At 40.7% G+C, this 24675-nt stretch overlaps 1 protein-coding gene across 4 annotated transcripts; it reads right to left on the reverse strand.

Moving 5' to 3' along the window:
* Positions 1-3393: 3393 nt before the first annotated feature.
* TM2D3 (TM2 domain containing 3) lies at positions 3394-23364 on the reverse strand. 4 transcript variants are annotated; one of them, XM_011957627.1, is made up of 6 exons: positions 23252-23364; positions 22698-22775; positions 21011-21168; positions 17419-17593; positions 15772-15847; positions 3394-3466 (listed from the first exon to the last, which is right to left on the reverse strand). In XM_011957627.1, the coding sequence occupies exons 1-6, from the start codon at positions 23340-23342 to the stop codon at positions 3415-3417; spliced, it is 630 nt and encodes a 209-aa protein (XP_011813017.1). In that variant the 5' UTR covers positions 23343-23364; the 3' UTR covers positions 3394-3414. The 4 variants fall into 4 exon arrangements, with proteins under 4 accessions (XP_011813017.1, XP_011812988.1, XP_011812997.1 ...); XM_011957598.1 differs by lacking the exon at positions 3394-3466 and adding an exon at positions 14049-14617; XM_011957607.1 differs by lacking the exons at positions 3394-3466; positions 22698-22775 and adding an exon at positions 14049-14617.
* Between the last annotated feature and the right edge of the window lie 1311 nt (positions 23365-24675).

The raw sequence follows: 24675 nt of genomic DNA on the forward strand, positions 1-24675 counted from the left end.
GTGAATAGGTGGTGGGACTGAGGAAAAGGTTCAAGCACAAAGGGTGGGGCTTGTGTGGTTCAGACTTCCTGCTGACGCCAAGGGAAGAAATATGCAGGTCCCTGTAATTGGAGAAGGAATGAGGTTTGAAAGCTATCAAAGGTCAAACATAAAAAATGGAGTCTTACTCCTTATTGCATGCAATATGAGAGCAGACAGAAATTCGGATCTACACCAGGGGTGTCCAATCTTTTGGCTTCCCTGGGCCACACTGGAGACAGAATTGTCTTAGGCCACACATAAAATACACTAACCCTAAGGATAGCTAATGAACTTTAAAAAAAATCACAAAAACATCTCATAATGTTTTAGGGAAGTTTATGAATTTGTGTTGGGCCACATTCAAAGCCATCCTGACCCTCATGTGGCCCATGGGACATGGTTGGACAAGCTTGTTTTACACAAAGAAATGAAGAGCATCAGAAATGGTAAAAAATGGAAGTAAGTATAAAAAATTCCTCTCATTTTTATTGGAGTAACCACATTCCATCTTATATGTCCCACTATTTACAACCAAACTGTGGAAGAAATTTGTAAGGCAACCATCAGAAGACTGAGAGACAGAGAACAGAAGGTGAATTGGCCGGGGATTTTGTGACATGAGGAACAGCCAGGTGGTGAGTTCCTTGTTATTATTTCCCTCCCATATATCTTCATTTGAGCACCAGAGAGGCCCACACTCAGAAATATCAACAGGCACAAAAAACAAAGGCTCCAAAGAAAGCTTACTTTCTCTAGGCAAAAGTATTGATAAAGGGCAACCCTGAGAGATAGAACAGATTCGACTCCAGATGAACAGATGATATCAAAAAAAGCAATACCATCCTCCATCCCCACGCAACACTGCAGCTGCAGGGACTGAGGGCAGAGCCCTATCAACCATCCCTGCCCCTCCCCTAATGATCAGGCACCCTTTTTTCTCCCCACTTGGCGTATACGGCCAGGGAGACTGTATTAGTCTGTTCTCATGCTGCTAATAAAGACATACCTGAGACTGGGTAGTTTATAAAGGAAAGAGGTATAACTGACTCACAGCTTAGCATGGCTGAGGAGGCCTCAGGAAATTTGCAGTCATGGAAAAAGGGGAAGCACACATGTCCTTCTTCACATGGTGGCATCCAGGAGAAGTGCCAAGCAAAAGGGGGAAAAACCCCTTATAAAACTATCAGATCTCATGAGAACTCACTCACTATCAGGAAAACAGCAGCATAGGGTAACCGCCCTTATGATTCAATTATCTCCCACTGGGTCCCTCCCATGATATGTGGGGATTATGGAAGCTACAATTCAAGGTGAGATTTGGGTAGGGACACAGCCAAACCATATCAGAGACTGTAGTTGGAGACCTGTTTGGCCATTTCTGTCTTGCTTTAAGGAGAAAGAACTCTTCCTCCTCTATACCAGGACTTTGAGCAAACTTCAGGGTGAAGCCCTTTCAACTGTTCTAATCCTACACTATCATGGGTAGAAGTGGCACCCCTCCCTCCGTGTCTATCACTGTGGAGACTGTAGAGTGAATCCTGTCTACTATCCCTCTGCTGCACTAAGCAAATGTTAGCAAAGAGGTGATGCTCCTCTCCCACTCCACTGGTGCATAGTCTGTGACCATCCCCACCATGCACGAAGCAAACAGCAGCATAGAGGCAGCACCTCCTCCCCTCCTAATTAGAGCAGTGGTGGGTAGGATTACAGAGAGGAGATAATCTGTGTATTAATTCCTGGGCAGACCCCCAAGCAGCCTATGTATGCCTAATAAGAATCAACACATTAAAAGATTGGAGAACTGAGCTGCAGTGTCAAATACTGCTGTCATTTCACATTGGCCTCTGGGCAACGCATAAGCTGGGAAGACCAGGGTAGCAAACTAAATTGGCATTTCAATCACAGCCTACAAAAGTGTACCAGAACATGCATTCTGAACCTAAACAGGTTGATTGCCTGCTGAAAGAAGATTTAAATAGAAACCAGAACTTCATCACACAACACTCAGAATGTCCTAGTTACAATCCACAATTACTCATCATACTATGACCAAGGACATCTCAATGTGAATGCAAAAAGGCAACCAACAGACAGCAACACCAAAATAATACAGATACTATAATTGTCTGACAAGGGTTTTAAGGAACCAGCAGAAAAATGCTCCAAAAAGTAAATAGTAACACTGTGGGAGAAAAAAAGAAAAAATAGAAACTTTAAACAAAGGAAAAGAAAACTTACCACAAAATTCAGAAATGAAAAATAAAATATGTGAAGAAAAAGAAACTGTCACTGAATGGGTTGAATAGCAGATGGAGATGACATTAGAATCAATGAATCTGAAGCTAGATCAATACAAATTATCCCATCTAAATAAGGAGAAAATAAGACTTTAAAATGAATAGAATCTCACAAACATGTGGGACAGTAACAAAAAAAAAATCTAAAATTAATGTGATCAGAGACTCAATGGGAAAAGAGAGTGTGGTGCCCAAAAATATTCGAAGAAAAAATGATTGAAAATTTCCCAAATTGGGCAAAAGACATAAGTTGACAAATTCAAGAGATTACGCAAACTCCAAGCAGGATAAATCCAAAGAAATCCATGCCCAAATACATAATAATCAAATATCTGAAAACTAAAGACAAATTTAAAACTTTTGGAAACAGCCAGAAAACAATGATTATTACCTACAGCACTAAAACTATTCAAATGACAGCATATTTCTTAGCAGAAATCATGAAGGCCAGAAGGATGTGTCATAACACTTTTCAAGTGCTGAAAGAAAAAGAAAAACTGTCACCCAGAATTCTATGTTCGGCAAAACTAACTTTCAAGTATGAGGATGAAATAAAGGTATTCTCAGATGAAGAAAATCTAAGAAAATTTGTTACCAGCAGAACTGCCTTAAAAATTTTTTTAGCAAAAGGAAGTTCTTCAGACAGAAAAGAAATGATAACAGAAGGAAATGTGGAACGTTTGGAATGAAGATGAGCCACAGAAAGGATATATTACTTTCCTATTGCTTTATAACAAATTACCAGAAACGTGGAAGCTTGAAACAACACAGTGGATGAGTATTCTGGGCATGGCTTAGCTGGATTCTCTGTTTCAGGGTCTCACCAGGTTACAACACAGGTGTTGGTGGGACTGTGTTCCTTTCTGGATCTTGGAGTCTTCTTCCAACCTCATCTTGTTGTTAGAAGAATTCAATTCCTTGCAGTTGTAGGAGTGAGGCCCTCAGATCCCACAGGACACCCACAGATTTTGCAATGTGTTCCTAAATAAGCAGTTCCTACCAGACCATCTTTCTTCTTCAAGGACTGCTGTGGTTAGGTGACACCCATCTGCAATAACACAGTGTAATTCAGCACTCCACTTTTTTCAGGGTGATGTCAATGAAGTCCAACAGTGAGCTGAACATGAACCCCCACCTGGACCTGCAGACTATACCCAAAAAGAAGAACTTAAAAGAAAAACAATTAGTTCTTACAACATAATATCCAAAATGTCCAGGATACAATAAAAAATCCATATACCGGCCAGGCGCGGTGGCTCAAGCCTGTAATCCCAGCACTTTGGGAGGCCGAGACGGGCGGATCACAAGGTCAGGAGATCGAGACCATCCTGGCTAACACTGTGAAACCCCGTCTCTACTAAAAATACAAAAAACTAGACGGGCAAGATGGCGGGCGCCTGTAGTCCCAGCTACTCGGGAGGCTGAGGCAGGAGAATGGCGTGAACCCGGGAGACGGAGCTTGCAGTGAGCTGAGATCCGGCCACTGCACTCCAGCCTGGGCAACAGAGCGAGACACCGTCTCAAAAAAAAAAAAAAAAAAAAATCCATATACCAAGAACCAGGACATTCACAACTTGATTGAGAAAAGATGATCAAAAGGTGCCAACACTGAGGTGACTCAGATATTGGGATTATCTGACAAGATTTTTAAAGCAGCTATCATGAAAATGTTTCACCGAGCAATTACTAACACTGTAATACAAATAGAAAGTAGAAAATAAATGGAAGATATGAAAAGGTACCAAGGGAAATTATGTAACAAAAATATAATAATTGAAATTAAAAACTCACTGGATGGGCTGCCTCAGTAGTGGACAGGAGATGATAGAGGAAAGAAAAATCGATGAACTCAAAAACATATCCATAGAAATGTCCAGTCTGCCAGGCATGGTAGCTCATGCCTGTAATCCCAGCACTTTTGGAGGCCAAGGTGGGTGGATCTCCTGAGGTCAGGAGTTCAAGACCAGCCTGGTCAACATGATGAAACCTCATCTCTACTGAAAATACAAAAATTGGCCAGGCATTGTGGCACTAGCCTTTTGTCTCAGCTACTTGGGAGGCTGAGGCATGAGAATTGCTTGAACCCGGGAAGCAGAGGTTGCAGTATGCTGAGACTGCACCACAGCACTCCAACCTGAATGACAGAGTGAGACCCAGTTTCAAAAAAAGAAATTTCCAGTCTAAACAAACAGAAAATTGACAAAAACAAATGAACTAAATAAACAGTGCTTCAAGAACCTGTGGGACAGTAACAACAACAACAAAAAATCTAATGTTTGTATTATTGGAGTCTCAGAAGAAGAGGAAAAGGTGTGGAGTTGAAAAACATATTCAAAAATTGGCTGGAAATCATTTTTTAAAATTTCAATTAGTCCAAAAATAGGCCAAGAAAAGAGATAAATGAGGACAAGAAACAGATGAAACAAATAAAAAACAATCAACAAAATGGTAGATTTAAATTCAATCATGTTACTAGTGACATTAAACATAAATGGTCTAAAATCTTCAATTAAAAGTCAGAGATATCAGGGTGTGGTGGCTCACACCTGTAATCTCAGTACTTTGGGAGGCCAAGGCAGGCAGATTGCTTGAGCCCAGGAGTTCGAGACCAGCCTGGGTGACATGACAAAAACCCCATTTCTACAAAAAAATAGAAAAATTTGCCAGGCATAGTAGTGCATGACTGTGATCCCAGCTACTCAGGAGGCTGAGGTGGGAGAATCACTTAAGCCCAGGAAGTCGAGGCTGCAGTGAGCCATGATCATGCCACTGCCCTCCAACCTGGACTACAGAGTGAGACCCTGTCTCAAAAAAAAAAAAAAAAAAAGCCAGAGATTGTCAGATTAGTTGAAAAACCAAGACCCAATACATGTGATCTAAAATTAATTTTGTTTAAATATAAAGACATAGATTACAAAAGTAAAACAATGGAAAAAGATATATCAAGCAAAAACTAATAAAAGAAAAATGCGAGTGGTTATGCTAATATCAGAAAAAATAGATTTCAAAACAAAGAATAATAGTAGGGATAAAGAGGGACATTACCTGATAATAAAGGGATAAATTAATCAAGAAGACATCACAGGTTCTTCAAAAAATTAAACATAATTACCATATAAGCCACCAATTCTACTCCTGGGTATATTCCCAAAATAATCAAAAATTTGAAAGCAGGGACTCAAGCAGATATTTGTGTATCAGCATTCATAGGAACATTATTCACAATAGTCAAAAAGTAGAAGCAACTCAAGTATCCATCAACAGATGAAGAGAAAAGCAAAATGTGGTATATATGTACAAAAGAATATTATTCAGCCTTAAAAAGGAGTGAAATTCTGACATATGCTACAATGTAGATGAACCTTGAAGACATTATGCTAAGTGACACAAAAGGACAAATATTGTATGATTCCACTTATATGGGGTACGCATTCATAGAGAAAGAAAATAGGACATTGGTTGCTAAGGGTAGGAGGTGAGTATTGGGAGTTATTATTTAATAGGGACAGAGTTTCATGCTGGGAAAATGAAAAAGTTCTGGAGATGAATTATGGTGAGAGTTGAACAATAATGCAAATGTGCTTACTGCCACTGAAATGTACACCAAAAAAATGGCTAAAACAGTACACTTTATGTTATGTAAATTTTGTCACAATTAAAAAGGAAGACATCACAATCCTAATTGTGTATGTCTAAAATAGTTTCAAAATACATAAGCAAAAATTAATAGAACTGAAAAGAGAGGTCAGGCACAGTGGCTCACACCTGTAATCCCAGCACTTTGGGAGGCTGAAGCAGGTGGATTACTTGAGGCCAGGAGTTCAAGACTAGTCTGGCTAACATGGCACAACCCTGTCTCTATTAAAAATACAAAAATTATCTAAGTGTGGTGGTGCATCCCTGTAATCCCAGCCACTCGGAAGGCTGAGGCAGGAGAATTGCTTAAGCCTGGTAGGTAGAGGTTGCAGTGAGCTGGGATCGCAGCACTGCACTCCAGCCTGGGCGACAGAGCAAGACTCCATCTCAAACAAATAAACAAACAAACAACTGAAAAAAGAAATATAGAAAGCCACCATTAGAGTTGGAGACCACAACATTTCTCTGTCAGTAATTGACAGAATATGAACACAGAATATTGGCAAGGATATAGAAATCCTGAAAAATACTATCAAGCAAATTGATCTAATAGTCACTCATAAAACACATGACCTGGAGGAATAGAATACACATTATTTTGAAGCGCACATGTAACATTCAGCATGATAGACCGTATTTGAGCCATAAAGCAAATCAACAAATTTAAAATAACTAAAATAATACAAATTTTATTCTCTTACACAGTGAAAACCAATTACAAACTAAGTACAAAAATATATATTGAAAATGTATTTGAGGACATTTTAAAAACAAATAACTCATTTAAACAATTATCTTTAAATGATTTATTTAAAAATTATATTTTGGGCCAGGTGCAGTGGCTCATGCCTGTAATCCCAGCACTTTGGGAGGCCAGGGCAGGAGGATCAGTTGAGCCCAAGAGTTCAAGACTAGCCTGCGCAACATTGTGGGACTCTACCTCTACAAAAAAATTTAAAAATTAGCCCACCATTGTGGTGCACACCTGTGGTCCCAGCTACTTGGGAGGCTGAGGTGGGAGAATCTCTTGAGCCTGGGAGGTGGAGATTGTAGTGAACTGAGATCATGCCACTGCACTCCAGTCTGGGGAACAGACCAAGACCCTGTCTCAGTAATAATAATAATAGTAATAATACTAATAATATAAATCTTTTGACTAAAAGGAATTCAAAAGTGAAATTATAAAATACTCTAAATTGTACACAATAGAATTTGTGAAATGTACATCAAAGTTCAGAGGGAAATTTACAGCATTACTTACAATACTTATATTAGAAAGGGAGAAATGTCTCATATTAATGACCCAAGCATCTACCTTAAGAAACTAGTGGGAAAAAAGGAATACTGTTTGCAATCTGTGAGTATTTTTTATATTTAGTGATTAAAATCACAGCCTGGCTACTATCAGGGCCATTTTCCACTTTCTCAGCATGAACTCACTCTTTCTATCACATTTCTTTTGCTGCGAAATAAATTCTTTGATCAGAAGCAATTTTGTGTGAAACATTGAATAAAGCTAGAGAAGACAAATCCATGTTCAAAGTAACTGTCTATTCCAGTGTGGACAAATCAACGTTCCCTGCCTGATGGGAGGGATTCAGTGGAATCATGTCTTTGTGCTTATATTTTTGTGCACAAGAATATGACATGCTTCATGAAAGGAAGAACTCGCTTAGTGCTAAATCCCCAGGGCTTAGGAGGGTGCATGCCATATAGGGGCTCAGTACTTTTGCTGAATGAAGAATACACTTAAGTGTTCTATAGCACAAAGTTTTTGCAGGGGCTTTTCTTCTGTTTCTTGGATTACATTTTCCTCAAAATGAACTCTTCATCTTTCTTTTGCAGACTGTTTCTTCCTGCTTTTCCAGTCGTCTGGGTTTTTCTCTCATTCCCCTTCTATCATATGTATGTGCGGTTGCTGAGCCATTTCTTTTTTTAAAGACCACTTTATTGAGAAGTAATTTATATGCTGTAAAGGTTATCAGCTTAAAGTGTAACTGGCTTTCTTCCCTTAGCACCATGTTTTTGAGGTTTATTCACGTTATGGTGTGTATCAGTTCTTCATTCCTTTACATGATGAAATAGTATTCCATTATATGAATGGACTACATTTTGTTTATGCATTATTCATCAGTGGGACATTTGGGTTGTTTCCGCTTTTTTACTATGAATAATGGTGCTGTAAACAAGTTTTTTAGTGTATGTTCTAAAACCTAAAATCACAATACATAGGCTCTCCATCAGTTTATCTGGGATTAGCAGGGGATTGCAATCCAAGATACCCATGCCACAGTGAACCAAGAAACACCTGAAGACCCTGGGGTCAAGGCAAACTTTTACAAAGACAAAAAGGAGAAAGTCATGTAAGCTGCTTTGAAACAAAAACTATTGACTGTTGAAGCTCATAGCTCCTCATTGGCCACACTGGCTGTTGCTGGGGAGATGTCCTCTCAGAAGCAGCTTAACATGGAATTTTTATGGTTTCCAGAGAGTCCTTGTAATAGTTCTTATTACAGGCACATGTGTATGAGTACTCCTCCTTCAGGGCCTCCTGGGTCCATTTTGCCAGGGTTTGACCTAAGTGACCCCATTTTGGTGCTGACAACTTTCACAACATATCTCCACTTCTCTTGGGTGTATACCTAGAAGAAGTTTTGCCAAGTCACATGGTAACTCTATGTTTAACACTTTTACGAACTGCCAGACTGTTTTCCTGGGTGGCTGCATCACTTTACATCCCCACCAGCAACATATAAAGGTTCCAGTTTCTCCACATTCTCATCCATACTTGTTATTGTGTTTTTTCTTTTACTTTTTAGAGACAGCGTCTCGCTCTGTGGCTCAGGCTGGAGTGCAGTGGCGCGGTCACAGTGTCGATGAAGAGTCCAACTCTAAAATATTTGAAGAGATTTATTCCGAACCAAATATGAGTGAGGCACAGTATCAAGAGGTCCTAAGAACATGTGCCCACAGTGGTCCGACTACAGCTTGAATTTATACATTTTAGGGAGACATAAGACACAAATCAATATATGTAAGATGTAGACTGGTTCCATCTGGAAAGGCAGGACAGCTCGAAGCAGGGGCTTCCAGATCATGGGTAACTTCAAGGATTTTCTAACTGGCAATTGGTTGAAAGCATTATTGTCTATAAAGACCTCTAATCAACAGAAGGGTGTGTCTGGGTTATGCTAAGGGATTGTGGAGACCAAGGTTCTTATCATGCAGATGAAGCCTCCAGGTTGTGAGCTTCAGAGAGAGTAGATTGGAAATGTTTCTCAGACTGAAAAAGGTGCCAGATTTGTGACTGATTCTCTGCTGTGTCAGGGAAAAGACCTGGAAAGGGAAGGGGACTCTTTGCAGAATGTAGATTTTCCCAAGAGACAGCTATGCAGGGCCATTTCAAGATATGGCAAAGAAACGTATTTGGGGTTAAAATATTTTGATTTTGATTTCTTTATCTGTCATGTGACATTATGCCAGAATCAGGGTGGAAAGTAAGCCACATCATACAGGGTTAAATAAATTTGCATTGAGATTTTATGATTTATAGGGTGCAACTCCCCAGTCCCTTAGATAGGAATTTGGGCAAGAGGGAAAAGGTCAGAGTTTAGTCCTCAGTAGCTAACTGGAACTCCACCTCCTGGGCTCAAAGATCGCTCCCACCTCAGCCTCCCAAGTAGCTGGGACTACAGGCACACACCTGGATTTTTTTTTTTTTTTTTTTGAGACAGGTCTCACTATGTTGCGCAGGCTGGCAGGCTGATTAAGAATTCCTTTTACTATAGTCATTCTAGTGGGTGGTGAGTCATTTCATTTTGTTCTTGTGTAAAAGGACAACTTCATAATATGTGAACAATTATGTGAACAAATATGTGAACATAATATATTCCCTTGGTTTTCTCTTCAAGCATTTTGCAAGTTGTATTTTGTGTTCTATTCTACATTCCGTGACCTGATAGCTAGTGGTGAGGCAGGGAAAAGCTCAGCTGAGACTATATCTTTGCTAGAATAGATATTCTATTCTATGGTCTCTGGTTTCTTGACTAGGATTTTCTAAATGTCCTGAATGAAAGTTTCCTTCCCAGGGAGTGATGCCATGACCCGTGGGGGTCACCCTAGGCTTTAGCTCCTTTGTCTGGTTCAGCAGGGAACCCCTGAACCCATCAGAGTCCCTCCTGTTTATTCACGAGCCCTCTCTCACTGGTCTCTTTCCAGCAACCCTTTTCACTTCCCCCAGCAGTAACAGGAGAAAGATACAGATACCTCTCCTCTCTTCTCCCAATTAACCTGTTTTTCTCACCAGTGAGACCTTTTTTTTTTTTTTTTTTTTTTTTTGAGACAGTTTCACTCTTGTTGCCCAGGCTAGAGTGCAATGGTATGATCTCAGCTCACAGCAGCCTCTGCCTCCCAGGTTCAAGCAATTCTCCTGCCTCGGCCTCCCGAGTAGCTGGGATTACAGGCACCTGCCACCATGCCCGGCTAATTTTTTTGTATTTTTAGTAAAGATGGGGTTTTGCCATGTTGGCCAGGCTGGTCTCGAACTCCTGGCCTTAGGCGATCTGCCTGCCTCGGACACTCAAAGTGCTGGGACTGCAGGCATGAGCTACCGCGCCTGGCCACCAGTGAGACTTTCTGAGTTTTGCTGAGCCACCAGGGCCATTTGCAGGAGTAATCTTACACACCTGAGCAGTAATTTTTTTCCCCTGTATTCACCATTTTTTTTTGTGTGTGACATTTTTGGCATTTGGCTGTATCCTTTTGCTTGTTTGCTGTGGAGTTTCCTTTGTTTGCTGGTTTTGGGCAGGAAGGAGGTGCTGGCTTTTACTATAGTGTGTTCATCATTTAACTATTTGAGAAGGGAGATGCTGTAATCCAGCTGCACAATACTGCTTTAAAAATTCTCAGCAATACTGAGAATTGTGTTTAGTTTACTCCCAGCAATTCCTCCTTACTCATTCATCAAACTCCTACTCACTGTGCACCTGCTGTATGGCAGGCAGGGCTCTCAAAGCTGAGCTACAGCAGAGAACCAGAGCCCCACCTTCATGGAGCCTTAGTAAATTATGTCCACATGTCTCCATCAAAGCTTATTTTGCATAAAAATAATGTTTGTGGAAGATAATTTCAATACTTTACATTTAAGAATTTAGATCAAACTTGCCTAGGTTACAGAATTAACCAATAGGTCTAATGTATAGCATGAGGACCACAGTTATTGTATTATAAATTTGCTGGGTAGATTTTAAGTGCTCTTACCATGAAAAAAACATATATAATGTATATACAATAAAAGTTAAAAAAAATGTATATACCCTCTAACATTCATGTGACACTTCATACTCTACCAAAAGTGCAGAATAGAGGGGAGGCTTTAGAGCAGGAGTAGAGGAATCTGCCTTCATTTTTCCTGGGTGTTGTTTTTTTTTTTTCCTTTTAATGCATATTCTGCTTATGTAGTGCCTTCATTTTTAGGCTTTTTCAATGTTGTATTTGAGAAGCTGCATCAGGTATAGCTCATTTTCCACTCACTGCTTACAGGATGAATTAAAATCATTTGCATATTCCTTAGCTGATGATATGCCCAAAATAAATGCAAGTCTGGCATAAGGTATTAAAAAAAAAAAAAAGTAGAGAGAAATGAAGTTGTGTGGCATAGAGAAGATATTTTTACATTTTAAAATCTTGAAGCATAAGATCTTTGAAAAAATCTTTTCATAAGCACTATAAACCAGTTGTTCCTCAGCAATTTGCAGAAATCGGATCAACATGGTGTTACAAATATTTACTTGAAGCCAATTTCTGTATATTATCTCCCTGCAGCCACCTCAACTGCCAATCCCTGGAATTGTACACAGTCCCTTCCAAACCTTCAAGACACCCGTGGCATTAACTCAGCAAATAAACGAGAGCCTCTGTGTACAAGGCATTGTTCTAGGGATAATGGAGGTGACAGAAACAACCCAGCACCTTCCCATGAGGCATTACTGGGGTAAATGAAAGAGTGTTGACAGAGCAAGGTAGAGATTCTTAAGGGGAAATCAGGACAGATGGCAGGCTGTAGTGATAAATTGTGAATATCTAGAGAACTATCAATAGAGGATAGTTGACTGATACGGTTCCCAACCTGTGTGAACAGGATGGCTATCTAATCATATCTCTTGGTCAGAGCCTATAGCTCACACAGGATGGACTGAGTATTTGTGTCCTTTCCACCCCAAATTCACATGTGGAAATCCTCACCACCATGATGATGGTATCAGGAGGTGGGACCTTTGGGAGGTGATTAGGTCATGAGGGTGAGCTCTCAGGACTGGGATTAGTGCCCTTATAGAAGAAGCCCCAGAGAGATCTTCCCTGCCTCCACCACGTGAGGATGTGAGCTGTTATGAGGAAGAAGGCCCTCACCAGATACCAAATCTACCAGCACCTTCATCTTGGACTTTCTAGCCTCCAGAACTCTAACAAATAAATTTCTGTTGTTAAGCCACTCCGTTTATGGTATTGTTACAGCAGTCCCGAAAATCTAAGACAACAGAGGAATAGAATCTGAAGTTCAGACTTCAACATGGTATTTTGCTGCCAGCAGAGGCCCATGGGATTTGCTGTAAGAGATTGCACCCACATTCCCTGGTGCCCTTTGAAAGTATAGTTTTATTTTGCAGTTTCTTTTTGGGGCTGTGTAGGAGTTCATCGTTCATAAATTTGTTTGTACTGTATTTGAAAATCTCTTTGTATTTCCTGCTAGTTCTGTCTCAGGCCATCCGCTCTATCAAGTCCTTGATCAGAAGCATTCCTGAGTGGCTTACATCCTTCAGGTTCCAAGGGCTATGCCCTTGTGCAAACTTTTTAGGATTTGGGAACAAGTTCATTCATGTCTCCTTTCATGGATTCTGAATCTTTGCGCCTTCCCCTCTCAAACACTGCAGTTTCATTATCTAACTCAGGCCCCAGAGCCACAAAAATGGTTAATCAAGGTGTTACCTATTTCCACCAATGGCAATGCATACTTCCTACTAACTTCCCACTGACTCCCTGGCTCCACCTTGCATGGTTGCTCGACAGGGAAGTATTAGATTCTCTTCTACATAGAGCTACGTAAGGAGACTCAGGGGACATTTTTATTACAGTTAGAAAAGGGGCTGCTTCTTGAAGAAAAGACCCTCATCTAAAGAAACATCTGCTCAATCAACAGTTTCATGGATACAAAAAAGTGTGTATTTGCTCTCAGAAAGAAAGGTCCACATAAACCAGCTTACTCCCATCCTGAAGCACTGCTCATGCTCTGTGACAAGTTCCTCGTAAAACAAGAAACAAAAAACCAACCAAACAAACAAACAAAAATTTAAGAGTGGCTGTTTCTGGAAATAGAAAGGGGAAGCAAATATAATGGGGGCGTGCCACCTAGTGATCAGAGATGGAACTGTCACTCAACTAAGCAAAGGGCTGTGCTTCGTAAGAACAGCAAGTGATCACTCAAGTGATTTAATTCACCTTTCAGGTAAACTGAAATCAAAAAAATCATCTGGTGAATGAAATATGCAGATATTTTATAGCTTCTAGATATGATATGTGGTGAACAGTCTTCTGGCTAATACATACAGGTGTTTAAAAAGCAGTAACTCAGATATCCATATTTGAAAGAAACAATGCTAAAAGTTTTTAAATGTTTCAAAAGCAAACGTGAATAAAAATCTTTTTGAATAACTGGGTTTTTCCCCCAATAAAGGCTCTATAACAGATCTATACTCAAAAACATTTACATATTTCCACTGTGTCAATAAAGCAGCCAACTATGACTCTGTTAGAATGGAGTAATACCCTGAAAAATAGAAATGTTATTCTTAACAATAAAAGTAAGTTGTAATGATTATTCCAGATTATATTTAATATAGAAAATCAGGCCCACAATATTTCTTAACTTGCAATTTTATTAATTTTTCAGTACTCTTACCTTTTATATACTACTAAGAAAATTTAAACCATAACTAAACATTCTGCAGTTAAATTCAAATTTTCTTATATATATAACAGACTAGACTGCATACTTACACTGCAAATCTTACACAAGACTGAAGTTGAGCCAAACAACTTCAATTAGCTAACAATAAAAACACTTTCCACTTCCTGCAATCATAGCTTAAAGGCTTTGCAAGGCAGATTACATTTGAGCTGGAGATACAAGTGATGTAGTTTGACTTGAGCAATACAAAACAAAAGTCATAGGAATTAAATGGATTTTCAATCACTGTAGAATTCATTCTCTTGGCTTAAGTACGTTTTAATTTTTTCACAGAAAAAAATATATTTCAGGCAAATAAAAACAAATTCCAGATTAGCGCAGTTCAGTGTTTCATTTATTTTACCTTTATCAAGGCAAACAAAGTACAGATGCTGTACATTAAAAACACAGAAATGTATCACTCACACCACATCAATTCCTATGGACAAAAGGGCTTTTTCTAAGCACTGCTCCTTTCTGAAGCACATACCACAACTAAATGTACAAAGAGCCATCTGCTGGTCCAACGTAGCCAACTCCAATTAGCAGGACGTCTATCAGCGTCCATATTCCCAGACCACCGAAGCTGAAGAGCTTGCCGAGGCCTTCTCGCCACTGGCCCAGGTAGAAACGGTCTGCTCCAAACCCACCCAGGGTGATGCTGTGATGGCAAACAGGATTCCATGAGACCCATCCACCCCAACTGCGGCCAGTTATGGTTTAATCACTGCGTTACGTCAGATCTGAGAAAGGACTTCCAATGATCACAGCCCTTAATTGGAACACAAGTGACTATTTCACAAATTGACACCACCAAATAATTATGGGCAAGAAGACTGTTTAAATGTCAAAAGTAAACATACAATTTTTAGCTGTACTAAAAAACTTATTTTTGTGAATCTCATTTTCTATCCTGGAGTCCTCTTTTACTTTTCAGTTATGCGTTTCCTGCCAGGCAAGATCCTTCTTTCCTCAGCCCAAATTCTAATGCAGTGGTTCTCAGCAAGGGGCAATTTTGTCCCCTAGAGGACACCTGGCAACATCTGGAGACACACTGTCACAACTGCAGGCGATGGGGGGTTTGCTACTGTCAAGTAGTAGGTAGAGGCCAGTGATGCTGCTAAACATCCTACTATGCACAGGACAGCCCCAAGACAAAAAATCATTCGGCCCAAAATGTCAGCAGTGATGAGGCTGAGAAAGCCTGCTCTATGGCTGCAATGCTGCAGGCCTCAGGGTCTCAGGCACGAACTCAAAACTTCAACTGTAGGCAGCATAACCTTTTCACTAATCAGGTAACCAGGGTCTCACCTGCTCTTCCCTTTCGTGGGAAGAATTGTTACAATTTCTTAAAGTACTGTGGAGAAGTTTAACAAACAGCACATTTCTATGTAAGAAATATAAGCCTATAATTATCTCAGATGGTGGTAATTTTCAATGTTTTTGTCATTTTCATTTTTCCAGTTTTCAGTGTTCAGCATGTATTACTTTTTATAATAAGTTATTTGAAATTAAAGATATACATCATAAAACTGCCTATTTTAGATAGTCCCCAGCATTTTACTGATTCATGGTACATTCAGAACGGGAAACTCAATGTGCAAATACCTTGGGAGAAAAGCTAACATGCCTGCCAGTCAGCTCCACAGGGATACTGGTCTGATCACCTAAACTCCTCCAGCAGTTTCCTAGAATCTAACACACATGGTAGGATCTGAGAGAAGAATGAAGTGGACTGAGCTCAATGTCTGGAAGATTCCACCAAACCCAAAGAAATCTAAATGGCCTTTGAAACTTACTAGTAACAAAGCTTACCTTAGAGCCAGAGCAGTAGACCACTTATAGCCTCCAGTCCAATTGCAATATAGCATTTTGGGAAAAGTACGGTTACCTTAAAAAAAAAAAAAGAAAGAAGGAAAGAAAGAAAAATACAGGGTATAAAAATACTCTCAGAAAGACTTAATTATAACAAATGGCCTCAAAATTTAAAATGTGAAAAGTCAACTCTCTTTACAGTAATACATGTTGAAGTGAAGAGTACAAAGCCCTTACCATCTATCTGTACAGATGTAATATTTAAATTAGCTAAGTTAGGATTACAACGTGAAGAACATGAAATGCTCAACCACGTATCAAGACTTACGGGGAAGTTACGAGGATATAAGACAGTATGGTCCTGAGGCATAAAAATCACCCAATAGGAAAAGAAGAGAAAGTCTAGAACCAGAAACATACAGACACTTCATGTATGACAGAGGTAACACACGGATCAACAGGGAAGAGTTGAGACAAGTGGCCATCCATGTGGGGGGACAATTAAAGTTGAATCTACCTCCCACCATCTACCAGGACCAATTCCAGGGGGATTCTAAACCTAAATGTGAAATGTGCAACTTACAACTTTCAAAAGAAAATGTAGCAAATTGTCTTTATAAACCTGGGGTAGAAAAAGATTTCTTAAAACCACAACAAAAAAAGACTAACTCTAATAACTTAAAGTAATTATATTTTTAAAGTTTTGTTTATGAAAATATACAATAATGTAAAAAAAAAAAATCAAAATCTGGGAGAGGGTTTCAGGGACAGCACAGGTAATATCCAAAATAAAAAAAGTCTAGACAACTTTAAGACCAAATTTAAGAATAACAACTCTTGGAGAGAATAGGGATCATTAGGAATAGTTACATAGCACGGGTGGGAATGTAAGTTAATACAGCCATTTAAAGAGTAACGCACACTGGAAAGTACATGCTAAAGAAGCTCTTGCACACGTGCCATCAGGAGACAGGCAAAGAAATTTTAAGAGTCACAACAGCAAAAAACAGCACATAACCAAATATATTGGAGAATAAACTGTGATATAATCTTAAAATAGATTATTACACAGAGGTAAAATAAAGAAAGAAGTCATATGGATGAATCACAGAGCCATAATGTTGACAGGAAATAATCAAGTCCCAGAGAGGACATAGCCTGAAATCATTTTATACAGTTCTAAAACATGCATTATTGAATATTATATGATACTATTATTTTATTACATATATACAATAAAACTATAGAAAAAATTTAAAAGGAAGTGAAATAAGAAAAAATTCAAAAGGATGGTTACCTTGGAAGAGGAGGTAGAGTAACCACGTGAAGGCAAGCACTCAGGTGGCTGCGATGGTATTGGTGCTGTTTTCATTGTTATTTTGGGTAAAAGTCAATGACTGTGTATTACGCTTTATACTTCACATATTTTTCTTATTTTATCAAATATTACATTTAAAAAGAGAATTGCAGTTTTCTGGATGCTTTACTTTAGTATGTTGAGTTTATTGATGATGCTTGGCACATCTAAAAAGCTGCTGATAAACGTTTCTAATTAAATAATTTAACTCTCAAATTTCTGGTTAAAGTCCCTTCAATCAACTTAGAGAAAAACACTTCGCTGACAAATGTCCTTGAACTCGGACTTACCCAAGCAGTGGACATGGTCCCGCACCGTGCAGTTGGCAGGGTAGCGCTGCCGAGGACAGGACACCGTCATGCAGCTGGTGGAATTGGTACACTCATAATCTGTTTCAGGAAGCTGCCAGCAAAATCTGCAAGTCATGTTAATGATGAAGTTCTTTTGGGATTTGAAGTCTTGATCCTATGCAGCAAATGACACAAAACTCATCAATCACAATGGTGTAGTCTGTTAAGATGTCAGTAAGACTACACAGTCACATGGCACAAAATTCCTAAAACGCTTGCATTTAGGACCTAGAGTAAGTACCAGAAAAAGTTACCAAAACAGTATGTATGCAAAACAAATGTATATGATGTGACCCCATAATCATAAAAATATACACCCAAATATATGTACCTAAGGGAAAAAAAACTAGATAAATTCACATCAAAACAGCAAAGGTTATTTCAGGGTGATAAATTTCATAACTTTTGCTTAGCTAAATATTTCATAGTAAACATGTGCACTTTTATAATGCAGACAAGAGGAAAATTTATTTTAGAAAGTCGCAATCATGGATGGCTGGAAGGAACTGATGAATGCATTTGTTGAAGGTCACTGAGCTTCAAGTGAGGAGTGGAATCCAGGTTCCTCAACTCCAGCCTGATGCTTCTGTAATGGTTAACACACCGCTTTGCTTCCGAGTTGCCAACCTTCCCTAACATCTCCTACCTTGCATAGCCTGGCATCTCAGGGTTGTTACAGCTGCTCGTACCACCAGGGCATGTGGCATGTTTAATCCAGAGGCAGCCCAACTCAGAAACACCACATGATGTGTGGAGGGTCAGTGAGTGTTCACTGGTGGCCAGAGATTTTTTTCATTCCAATTTCAAAAGCCATTATTTTGTATTCTGCTTACAAAAGTACCATGTTCTTTGTATGTTACATATTTGAAGATTATAGACAAAAACCTATAGGTGTTCAGAGTTAACCACTTTTAATCTTCTTTACATTTCTTCTATGTGTATATTTATAAATTTACTAAAATAGAATTATACTGAAAGCACTCTGTAGTCTTTTTACTGTACCTGACATTACATTGCAATGCATATTTTTCAAAATCATTTTTATGTGGTCAATCATCTCTGGAAGCATCATATATATATATGTATGCATATATATACACACATACACACACACATTTTTTTTCTTTTTTCTTTTTTTGAGATGGAGTCTCGCTCTGTCGCCTAGGCTTGAGTGCAGTGGTGCAATCCCAGCTCACTGCAACCTCCGCCTCCCAGGTTCAAGTGATTCTCCTGCCTCAGCCTCCTGAGTAGCTGGGATTAGAGACGCACATCACCACGCCCAGCTAATTTTTGTATTTTTAGTAGAGATGGGATTTCACCATGTTGGCCAGGCTGGTCTCAACCTCCTGACCTCAGGTGATTCACCTGCCTCAGCCTGTCAAAGTGCTGCGATTACAGGCGTAAGCCACCATGCCCGGCCCATATTTGTTATTTTTTTAACATTTCACAAATTTGCATGTCATTTTTGCACAAGAGCCATCCTAATTTTATCTGTATGGTTCCAACTTTGGCACATGCACTGATGAAGCAAGTACTATTAATTTTCTTATCAATGCAAAAACCACTTTTTATGGAAAACATTTAAATATGGGTAAGGCATCACTTGATTTAGGCAAACAGTTGGATCTGTAAAAATATGTTTACATCTGCCTATTTTCAGTGATGTGCTTAAAACACACGTTTTTTAAAATGGTTTTTTAAAAAGCAGGTAACACATGTACATGGTACACATTTCAAGACACAACAGGACAGTGAGAAGTGAGCCAGCCTTGTGTGGCCTGGCCTCTGGGAGCCATTGCCCTCCCCAGGCCAAGTGCCCTCTGTACTTCCAGAGAGAGCTATTCCACACACAGGCACATTTATGTCATTAACATTTAACGTTCCGCAATACTTTCACTTGATTTTGTATATAAATCAGTACATTATCTCTAGAGCTGTCTAGTTCTTTTTAATGGCTACAATGTGTTCATTCTATTGCATGTGTACCATAAATTAAGCAGTTCTTAGACATTTCACTTCTTTTGAATCTTTTGCTTTAATGAGCAATACAGCTAAAAAATAAGCATACTTATTTGCATCCATATATAATGATATCTATTACATAAATTCCTAGATGTAGAACTGCGAGGTCAATGATTATGTGTGTGTATAAGTTTAACAGATATGGTAAATCACCTGCAAGAGGTTGATCAATTTGATTACCTATTAATAAGATATGAGTATCTGACCCTTATACTCTCATAAACTCAGAGTTAATCAAATTAAAAAAAAAATTGCCGGCCGGGCGCGGTGGCTCAAGCCTGTAATCCCAGCACTTTGGGAGGCCGAGACGGGCGGATCACGAGGTCAGGAGATCGAGACCATCCTGGCTAACATGGTGAAACCCCGTCTCTACTAAAAATACAAAAAATTAGCCGGGCGAGGTGGCGGGCGCCTGTAGTCCCAGCTACTCGGGAGGCTGAGGCAGGAGAATGGCGGGAACCCAGGAGGCGGAGCTTGTAGTGAGCCGAGATCGCGCCATTGAACTCCAGCCTGGGCGACAGAACGAGACTCCGTCTCAAAAAAAAAAAAAAATGCCAATCTGAGGGTTAAAAATGTATTATTTGTATTTAATTATAAGAAAATTTATACACGTTTTTCATGTTATAAATCTATTTGTATTTCCTTTCCTATGAACCATCTGCTCATGTCCTAACACTGTTTTTCTACAAGACTGTCATCTTTTCCATGTGGGTTTTTAGGAAGTGTTTATATATTACTGATATTAGTGTATTATTTGTCACACACGTTAGAAACACTTTTTCCTAGTTTGCCATGTCTTTTGCCTTTATGCTTTTTTCTTCAGGTCATGCAGAAATCTCCAATTTTTAGTAGTCAAATGTATCAATTCTTTCTTTTATGGCTTCTAAACTTTATTTCATACTTAGAAAAATATTCTCCATTTGGGGATTATAATAACAACTATCTCGTGTTTTCTGTGGTACTTCAGGGTTTCATTTTTCACATTACATCTTTGGACTATCTGGAATTCATTCTGGATAAGACAGGTGTTCCACTTAATCTTGTTCAAGAGAGCTACCAGGCATTCTGGCATTTACTGAATCCATCTTCTCACCACAGACGAACAGTGGCCCTTCAAAAGCTCATCTACGGCAGAAAGACATTGCCACCTCCTCTGTACACTAGCTGTCACTACTGAGAACACAGAATCCATCGGAACGAATTAGACTTGCTTCAGATATGCTAGTAGACTGAGATCTTCTCCAGTCCTACAAAGCAACATTTCTGTCAAGTGCATTTCCAGCAGACATCAACTGGCTTGACAGTTATCACTATAACTAAAACAGTAGTGAGCTGATATGGAAGGGTCTATTGGGTTTTTACATTTACTTCTACTTACATACTCAATAGGGCAATCATAAAAGAATATAAGAATTATTCAGAATTTCTTCCCAATGGTCAAGTCTGAATTGTTCTTCTAACTTGAAGTTTACAGAGAATTTATTTAGAATAAGTAAGCTGCAGTACTTACAACACAGGTAACAGATGGTTTCACTGCACAGTCAAAAGTGACAGGCTTCCCATAGATACAGGAGAAATTTGTTGTGCAGTCTATACAGTCTGCAGGAAGTCTGCTACACAAACCATTGCTTGGACACTTCATCACATAAGGTGGGATTTCAGTACTTTCTGTGAGAGGCAAGAGAGAAGCTTATTCTCCTATAACACTGATTCGAATAACAGAGAACTATCTTCTAAGGTTAAGAGACATGATCATTAGCAAGTAGACACTGCACTGGAATGAGAGAAGCATGGCACTGGAGTCAGAGACACCTGCAATTAAAGCAGAATTCTGCCAACAGACAGCTGTGTGACCTGGTGAGCACCACACTTGCAAAACATTACTTCATTCCTGCCTCTCAAGTGGCCGTGAAAACTAAAGGTGCTCATATACAAATAATGCATAGAAAATTGTGGGTATACATTAAGGGCTTAAAAAAAGACTATCATTTTGTAAGCTGAAAAACTAAAACAGTAGGGCTTGTGCAAAATCTTAGAGGAAGTCTGTGGCAAAACTGAAACTAGAACCCAAATCTCTTCATTTCCAATCCAATGTTCTTTTCATCTGAATTCACTAATTTAGAAATGAAGCCACTGACATCCTCAGGGCATCAACTTGAAAATGTCATTATTTCACAAAGGTACTTCGATAAGCCACATTTGCTAATATAATATTTACAGTTTTATGGTACCAAAGTTCAAAATAGTTCTCTATTTTAATAACATCTTCAGTGAGCTGCAACTTATTTCCAACCAACCTCATCAGTGTGCAATATATTTTTACCAACTGAGAGGATCAAAACTGCAAGTATTCCTGAAAAGGGCTTTCAAAAGCCTGCAAGAATTAAGAACTCTTGTGCTTTCGCTAAAAAGTAATTTGAGTTTAAAATTTAAGTGCACTGCTGTTTTTTACACCCAAATAAGAATCCGTAAAATACTTCTTCCAGTTTCAATTCACTGAAGTAATCCCCCTCTAAAGTGATGAAATTAGACTCAAAGCCTCCACCTAGCAAAACAACTAATGCTTGTTTAAAACTGGTCCTACTTTACTCACTGTATTAAGTGAAAAATTCTACAAAATACTCTTTTCTTTGATCCCATGACTGTGTGGCTAGAAGGTGGACACTCAGAATCACAAAGCAGAAATGACTTTAGGCCGTTAGACCAACCCCATCGCTTTAAAGGTGAGGACCAAGGCCCAAAGGGGATAATTTGTTCAAGATCCCAGTAGCAAAACCAGATCTAGATTTCAAGACTCCATCAGTCCCTCTGTAATCCTTCCATTTCACACTGTCCTGGGGGAGCCTTTAATATCCGACATCAGGAACAGGGTTCTAGAAGTAGAGGAAATTTGCTGAAGGGAAGGAAGCACTGACTGAAGGTTATTTTGATGGATGAAGTGGAAAAATAACAGAAATAAGGAGACAAATGAACGCGGGATTGGAAAAAGAGATGAGGCAGAAACGTCAAAAGGTATCCAAATACCAAGACTATCCACTGAAAATGGCTGTGTATCTGCCCTTAATTCACACCATCTAAAATACAAATATTAAAAAATGGAAAGTGACTTCGTATACTAAAGGAAATTTTTATCAAAAACAAAGAGAAACTACTAGATATAAATACACATATTTACCAGAATAGAAAATGTCTAGTACCTGCTGCCCTGGGAACTACTGTGAATGTGCGTGTTGGGCCCGGATCCTTTATTGACTGAGCCAGCGCCTGCGATTGCTCTAAATTTAAGGATCGTACAATTAGAGAAACATGTTATCCCGGGACAAGAAAACCTTGTTTTGTGTGGTTAACACGGTGGGTCTACACCAGGTCAATAAGCTGCTCATGAAAACCTCACGGCTTGGCAGCCAGAAAACACAAAGCTTAGGGGCGAAACGCCAAAGGGGTTGACACCAGAGACCGAAGGATGGCATCGCGCTCCAGTTCCGCCATCCCGGCCGAGCCCCTAAGCGCTCCATCTCCGTTCCAGGGCCTCCGCAGCCGCGATGGGCGGCTCGGTGTCGCCGTAGCGGAGGGACGGCCTCGGGTCGAGCGGCCAGGGCGCCAGAGTCCAGATGCAGCGACATGCCGCCAGGAGCCCGGCACTCGGCCTCCTCCCCGCGTCAGCCTCTGCCCTTGGGCCCGGCCTCCTCGCAGCTCCCAAGGCCCTGCTGCCACTCAGCCCCACCGGCGCTGAACCCAGCTTTTGACTCACCACCGCCCGACAGAATGCAGAATTGCGAGAGGAAGAGCACCACGCGACACAGGGCGCAGAGGCCCCGCAGCCGGCGGACCCCACCTGCCATCTTGCCAGCGCGTGCGCACTTCCGGGCCTGGGGGCGGGCCCTGCGAGGCGGCGCTCGGGCTGGTGCGTGGAAGCAAGCGGGCGGGGCGGGCGCGCGGGCCTGGGAGCTGGAGCGTGAACTGGACGCAGGCGCGATGCAGCTCCGGACGGCTGGCGTCTGCGCTTTCCCTGACCCCGCGCCGGTCGCGGGTTTTCTTCGGGTTGCGTCCTCAGGAGGTCCCTGAGGAGTATGCGAGCCTGGGAGGTTGCTCCGTTTCCACGCGCCCCTCATGCCCTTGGACGAGGCCTTCACCCCTCTTTCCACTGGAGGAGACCGGTTAAAGGTCATCCGTGGACCGAAATGAACTGCCAAAGCAACCAAGTGCAGAGGCGGGCAAATGTGGGAGGCAGGCCGCTCCAGCGTATGGTCGGATGTCAAGTACTGGATCCTGTGCGAAGGTTCTGAAGACAGTATCGCTTGGCGTTTCATTCTAAAGACTTATTTACAGTCGGGGAAGCGGCCCCGGGACGACGGGGGCCTGAGGGACCCCTCCTTTGGGGCCAGCGCTCAGGCCTGTCGCGGCTTTCACTTCTGGCCAGCCCTTTGAAGATACGCAGCACTTTCAGGAAGTTCCTCTCAGACCTGGAGAAGCAGGATGGCCCGAGGCGCTGGGAATTGAGGGGAGGGTCCAGAGCACAGCCCTGCCTGGGGGAAGGTCGGCCGTCTGGTTAGCCGCACTCAGGCCCCAGCTCATGGAGACTCTTGCCAGTTTCTATCACAGCTGGAGACTCTTGCCGGTTTCTATCACAGCACACCTGGAAGGAACGTGCTGGTGACATGTGCTCTCCTCCCACCCACGTGCTGCAGGATCATTCATTGCGGGGTCTTCTGACTACCACCCCCTCACGCGCATGTTTGCTGAATGATTTTTAAAAAAATACATGGAAAAGTGCCTGCACATAAGCCCCGAATGTTAGTTTTAAAAATCGTATCGCGGCTGGACGCGGCGGCTGACGCCTGTAATCCCAGCACTTTGGGAGGCCCAGGCAGGCGGATCACGAGGTCAGGAGATCGAAACCATCCTGGCTAACACGGTGAAAGCCTGTCTTTACTAAAAATACAAAAAATTAGCCAGGCGTGGTGCGTGGTGGCACACGCCTGTGGTCCCAGCTGCTTGGGAGACTGAGGCAGGAGAATCGCCTGAACCCGGGAGGCTGAGATCGCGCCACTGCACTCAAGCTGGGCGACAGAGCGAGACCTTGTCTCAAAAAAAAAAAAAAAAAAAAGTCAAAAAATCATTTATCACACAATCTGCACCTAAAACAATCGTATGACAATCTGCATGTTAAACAAC

The sequence above is a fragment of the Colobus angolensis genome, unplaced genomic scaffold (assembly GCF_000951035.1).
Source record: "Colobus angolensis palliatus isolate OR3802 unplaced genomic scaffold, Cang.pa_1.0 Scaffold112, whole genome shotgun sequence".
Taxonomy (NCBI): domain Eukaryota; kingdom Metazoa; phylum Chordata; class Mammalia; order Primates; family Cercopithecidae; genus Colobus; species Colobus angolensis.